Source organism: Dipteris shenzhenensis, chromosome 32, assembly GCF_047967505.1.
Source record: "Dipteris shenzhenensis isolate YYH24624 ecotype China chromosome 32, Dip_SZ_1.0, whole genome shotgun sequence".
NCBI classification, from domain to species: domain Eukaryota; kingdom Viridiplantae; phylum Streptophyta; class Polypodiopsida; order Gleicheniales; family Dipteridaceae; genus Dipteris; species Dipteris shenzhenensis.
The window spans coordinates 25,735,744-25,741,837 of record NC_141627.1 but is presented as its reverse complement, the minus strand read 5'-3'; the positions used below and the strand labels follow the sequence as shown (position 1 = coordinate 25,741,837).

At 41.5% G+C, this 6,094-nt stretch overlaps 1 protein-coding gene across 1 annotated transcript; it reads right to left on the bottom strand.

Annotated features, from left to right (window-relative positions):
- Positions 1-991: 991 nt before the first annotated feature.
- Positions 992-4,616, bottom strand: LOC147880513 (ABC transporter G family member 1-like). The gene is made up of 12 exons (XM_087370629.1): positions 4,016-4,616; positions 3,748-3,827; positions 3,336-3,627; positions 3,260-3,275; positions 3,029-3,173; positions 2,845-2,931; positions 2,557-2,694; positions 2,219-2,413; positions 2,025-2,111; positions 1,677-1,949; positions 1,360-1,467; positions 992-1,264 (listed from the first exon to the last, which is right to left on the bottom strand). Exons 1-12 carry the CDS (start codon positions 4,614-4,616, stop codon positions 992-994), a joined length of 2,295 nt encoding a protein of 764 aa, XP_087226755.1.
- Between the last annotated feature and the right edge of the window lie 1,478 nt (positions 4,617-6,094).

The window sequence follows — 6,094 nt, the reverse complement described above, 5'->3', positions numbered from 1 at the left end:
GCCCCTATCACTTGTAAGGCCTTGGTGCCATAAGTGACCACTAGCATGTTATGTGCCTATGCCCTATAGAATCTTGTATCATTGCAAAATCTCACCCTCTCCATATTACCTCCTTGTGCTCTCGCAAACTTGCCCCAATTCCTTGGTGCTACAACCTCTCCTTATGCTCGCAAACCAATGTTCTTAATGTGGCTGTTAACTAGACCAATGCCATTGCTTTTACTCAATCATTTATTCATCCACTCACCTTTTATTTAATGGACTTTATTGTTTTCACTCAAGTGTTTACTCAACCACACCTTTTATTACACCAAATTTATTGTCTCAATCTTTTATCACTTGATAAAAATAATATTTTTTGAAAGAGAAAAGTTACTTTTTTGTTACAAACGACAATTTGCTTCTTTAGATCTTACCTTTTTAATAATGCCGTATGCTTAAAGAAATGAAACTTTGTACTATTTTGAAAAATCCTTTGGATTTTGGCTCGTCTAAAATCTTTCTAATATCCAAATGTGAACACATGTAACATTCCCATTACAAGTGTGATTTTATTACAATTGAAAGACAAAAAATTTATCTTTTAATAGATTTTACATAAAGGTTATATTCTATAATTTTGTAGGTACAATATAACATGGAATTGAACTCACACATTATAATGTATTCACATGATGTTAACGTGAAAAATGAAATGTCAAAACTTACATGAATGTATAAAATTTTGATATCACATAGTGCTACAAAAGATTTGGGATATAAGAAGGAAATAGCATATATATGTTACATCTTTATACAAAATCTTCATGGAGTAGAGTAGTAGCATCCCTTTAATGTTACAAAATAGGGAGGACAAGTTTTGCTTAGATGCCAAACAATGATGGTTGTTGACATATAGGCCTAATTACTTATGCATAGTATTTAGAAATTACTAAGTCACCCAAAGGTCGAATAGTGCCAAAAGGTTCCCACCAACATGTTATTCTAGCTACTACTTAGGAAGAATTGTAAACATAATTTGTGAAGAGTACTTTGATAGAAGGGAACGCATTATTGGGTGCATTTTCTCTTTTAGCTTAATGAGAGAGAAGAAGATGACACGATATGCCACAGCCATCCCTAAAATTATCAAAAGATCTACCCATTTTGAGTAGCTCATCGTCACTTGATAACTCTCTCTCAAAATTGTCTCACCAGAAATCCGAGGCTCCCCTACTACATTGTTCTCAAAGCTCAAGCCCATAAAGTCATTCTTGTAGAATCCCTGATAATCCACATGCAAAACCCAATGTCAATTATCACATGCAAAACCCAACAACAACGTATCAAACCCTCGCCAAAAGGAGGTCAGGTTGTTACCTGATTTGCATATGTGTGGAAAGCAATATAAGACATGGGATATTTCCAAACGGGCTTAGGCAGATCATTTGGAAGCCGGAAAAAGCCACCATTTAGCATGAACACTCCCTACGAGGCATGAAAGTATGGGTTTGTAAAAGTTATGATGCTCTTAAGAAAGTCAAGCAGATTGAAATCATACAACAATAATACTCAAGCTTGGCGTCCACGTCTGTAAAGCAAGCACAACAGGCAATATTATGCATACGCATACCTCAAACAAACAAACAGATAAATGTTACGTGTTTTGCATTTGTATTAGGGGTGGAGAGACGAACTTGAATGCCAGCTCCTGTGATAATTCCCATGAGAAAATCCGGTACAATGCTCGCAACCGTCATCATCAAGCTCTCCACAAGGATCATGCAGGAAAAAAGCGTGAGAATGAAGTATGCAAAGTGTACAAATCCATGGTGGAGATCGACAAGGAAGTAGGCGATCGCTCCAGGCAACGCAGAGATCAACAGCAAGAAAGGAATAGATGAGAGAGTGTTGGCAAAGACGAAAGATGCCACTCCATAATGCCCGTTGAGCCTCTCTCGATCAAACACCTGCATTGAGAAAAGCCATTATTTGGTTTCACCAAATTTGAAATTCAAATTCTCTTTGAGATACATTTCGATTACCCTCATGTCTTCCACAAACGCTGGAAAGCCTCCTATCGCCATGAAGGTTAGGAAGGCAGCTACGAACATTAGCATCGCACCTCTTGCCTGCATCCAGTAGTACATCCATAACATGAGTGTCGTAGTACTCCAGTTGTATGTAGTTATCGATAAACTGACTGTCATATTCAAGTTTTAAAGCACAAAGGTCTTACTTGTATGGCACTGTATCCATCTCCAGCCTTATAGTAGATGGTCCCAATGCACAGGCAAAGCGCCACATAGATTCCCAGTCGAAGCCAATAGTAACCCAAATCCCTGTACATGTTTTTGAAGGACCTCCGAGTGAGAACATGAACCTGTGTGAAGAAGTTGGCGTGCGCGGAAAAAGACTCCATTGCTGCACCTTGCTGCACATGCCAATTGCAACAAATGTTACTTACGCTTCCGAACCATCATTGAGGAAAAGAACCAATTGACGTTAATTACGCTTCCTAACCATCATTGAGGAAAAGAACCAATTGAGCAAGTCATTCAGCACGTCAATCCATACCTTATTCGATATGTTGTTGACGTGCCTGGATACCGTCATGGCCGTTTCGGAAGTTTTATAAGCTTCCACAAGGAGGTCTATCACCTGTTCTGTCGTCATTTTACGCCCTGGACCACCGCCTTCAATATCTTCGACATCCTGCAGCGGTACCATATTGGAGCAAGATTTTAGCCGAATAAAGAGCCAACAACATCTCGTTTCTTGTCTCCTGCTAACGTAAGAGTCGAGTCGAGGAAATACGAATGTTTTAATACTCATTCAGAGCACAATCTTTAGGATGATTCTTACTCTTTCAAAGTCTGAGTTTATGGTTCTCAAGTTATGATCGGAGGGGTTCCGCATAGGCGGACAAGGGAATCCATTGTCATGGAAGAACTACAGTGCGAACATCAACTAGATAAGAAACTGGCGAGACACAAGATTAGCAATTATTCTCCACCACTTGAAACAGATCCACCAATCGTATAATTACCTCCCGCGCTCCGGAAGCTTCTCCGAAATAGACCGTCCTTCCATTTGATAGCAAGTACAAGTCAGTGAAGAGCTCAAAAACATCACTACTAGGCTGATGAATGGATGCGATAACAGTCTTTCCATCCATTGCAAGGGTTTTCAATCTGTTCACTACGTGAAATGCGGCAGCGCTGCAGCACGATACAACAGATTGATAAGCGTGTGTCAATTCGTCGTGAGAAAACTGTACGTATATATGTGTATGGCTGCAAGCAGAATCAATTTAGGAGACTGCTGGAATAGCTAATAATGAGGAACTCATTCACCTGTCCAGAGACCACTCGTAGGCTCGTCAAGGAAGAGAAGGCGTGGGCTTGTAAGTATCTCGATCGCAATGCTTACTCGTCGTTTCTCACCCCCACTCAGTCCTCGAGCACGCCAACCTCCAATTCGTGTATTCATCGAGTCTTGTAGTCCCATTTCCCTTATCCTACTTTCAGCTCTTTCTTTCTTCTCTTCGATAGGCATGTCATTCGGCAGCTGCAGTTGCGCTGAGTAGAATACTGCTTCCTTTACGGTGAGGGTAGCCATTAGCACGTCATCCTGTGTGACATATGCCTGGGGATACGAGAAGACATCTCAATATAGTCAATGCGTAGAGTAGGACCAAAAGAGAGTGGAAGGGACTAGTACCAGCAGCTCCTAACAATGTCTTACTGCCTGCATCAATCTACTTACCGCGTTGCCATAAGATAGGGATTGTCTTCTTCCATTCACTAGAATCTCTCCCGTCTGGTTTGTGTTGCTGGCCAAGCGTCCTAAAAAGCCAATAACGAAATAAATGAACATTGCATCCGATTTCTCCCTGAAACGAGCTCACATGATTCCTTGCAAAAAAAAATTTGTTACAGTACAGGCGAGTCATTCGATCGAGCGTTGGTATTAGAATTAAGAATTCTCGCCACGAGAATTTGTGCATGTGTTGGACAGGAAGAGACGGGCATACCTGCTAGAGTGTCCAGCAGTGTCGATTTACCGGAGCCTGAAGGACCCATGATGGCCATCACACGACCTTGCTCAGCATATCCTGTTAGACCCTGAAGAAGAGGCCGTGTTCCTCCCTTAGGACTGGAGACGGTTACCCAGAGATCTTTCCATGTAAGCCATACGGCAGAATTATCATAGTCTCGAATAGACAGTTTTCCGTGACCCCGGCCTTGAGGCCAGTGGAATTCTCCATAACTTTTTGAGGTTGTAATGGTCTGCTTCACGTTGGGTAAAATGGTGCTCGTCATTTGCATGGCAGGCGACCGGCGTTGCTCACTTTCATACGCATCACTATTTCTAATCGTTCGCGGTGCATCCATAGCATTAGAAGAGCTCTCATTAAACGGGCTCGCAGAGGCTTGCGGTAGCTTCCATTTTGGATTTTCTATATTCGTTCCCAACTGAATTTCACGAGTAGATTCAAAGTTGCTGAAGTCATCATCGGAATCGCAAAGTCGAGAGTGGCTTGCGGGCGCCATGACCATTTGATCATTGACTGCGGGATCACCAGATTTAAGAGGGCTAGGGGTCCAGCGGGGTACCTCACGAGAGGATGCCATATGGCTGAAATGGGAGAGGCAAGGAAGGAGCAGGGAGTGGGAAAAGGGTTGCAGGAGATCAAGATAGGATAGAGAGATGACGGTGTTGCAGGTGATTCGCAAGTGGGCGATGCAATTCTCTGCAGTTTAGACTCTCTCGTCTCTCGCTCTGTCTCCGGAGAAAGTTCTGATTTCTCTCTGATCTCTCCTCTCTTCCCTAACTCTTCATCGTGAGCTTTGTCTCCTGAGGAAGTTCCTTGATTGTGCACTGCATGAGCAAACAGCACGGAAGTCTAACTCCTCACTGGCTCTCTGTGTTTTCTCGATCGCTCAGTTCTCTGTGGCTTTGCTAAGGAATGCGAATAAGAGGGCTGCCAAGGCAAATATATAGAGCCGCGGAGGAGGTGCAGCGTTGGAAATTTTGAGAACATTCTCAAAAGACCAAGTCGAATGGGATAAAGAAAACCACCTGGGACTTTGACAATTTCTATAGTGCGTGCTTGTGTTTTCTTGAGGGGTCACTCACATTCAATGCCATCAAGTCTACGGAAGTGAATTATCATCCGTGGGAATTATCTCGTTGCTGTCAACCTTGCTTGGTTAGAATCAAACATTCGTTTCATGTGGTTGCTGTCGAGAGCGGCCTTTTCTAAAGAGTTTGAAAACTTTATGAACTCCTTCAGGCTCAGATTTGAGCGGCCGTTTCTAAAGAGTTTGAAAACTTATGGACTCCTCGAGGCTCAGATTTGACAAACAAACTCCAGCTTTAGGACCGCATTTCCTTTCATGCCAGTCTCTAAAGGATTGTACGATATTATTGACCGGAGCCTTTATGATGTCCTACATTATTGACTCGAGTCTTTCTTTGTCTATATTGAGGATCAGATTTCACCAACAAACTTTAAATTTCGAACCGTATTTACTTTAATGCCACCCAGACATTATCAAGTTGAATCTCTATGAATGAGAGTAGACTATGATGTCCTACATTATTGAATTGAGTCTTTCTTTCTCTATGATGTCGTGTTTGAAAATTTCATGCTAAAACCCACATGGTATAGTAATCTATTCGCCCTGCTAAGGGACTATAGGTTTTGGTTCCAAAGGGCCTTCCATGGACTATTCATAGAAAATGACATGATGTCCATTATGAAAACCTATGGGATACTAATTATAAACATCCCACATATCTAATGCTTAGTGTTATGTAGTCCCACCAATCCAATCTTACATTTAATCACTCCATAACCATCTCATTCCAAAAACTCATTTGAAAGAGTCTTTTAGACACCAATATGCTAGCCTAATCATTCTATTGTGAAATATATAGGAAATAAGGTATGTGCAATCGCTCAACACCATTTGGTATAATAAATTCCAATATCGTTATGATGTAATAATTTTCTCTGATTAGACTCTTGGCCATGTTAAGTGTGGATACTCTTTTTAACTAGAATGAATACACGACAACTTCAAGTCAAGAAGTCTATACTTATCTC

Coding starts and splice junctions, on each gene's coding strand:
- LOC147880513 (XM_087370629.1), bottom strand. CDS start 4,616: ATGGCATCCTCTCGTGAGGTACCCCGCTGGACCCCTAGCCCTCTTAAA. Junction 2,695..2,844: donor TAAACTCAGACTTTGAAAGA/GTAAGAATCATC, acceptor GTACCGCTGCAG/GATGTCGAAGATATTGAAGG. Junction 2,414..2,556: donor TCAACAACATATCGAATAAG/GTATGGATTGAC, acceptor TGGCATGTGCAG/CAAGGTGCAGCAATGGAGTC.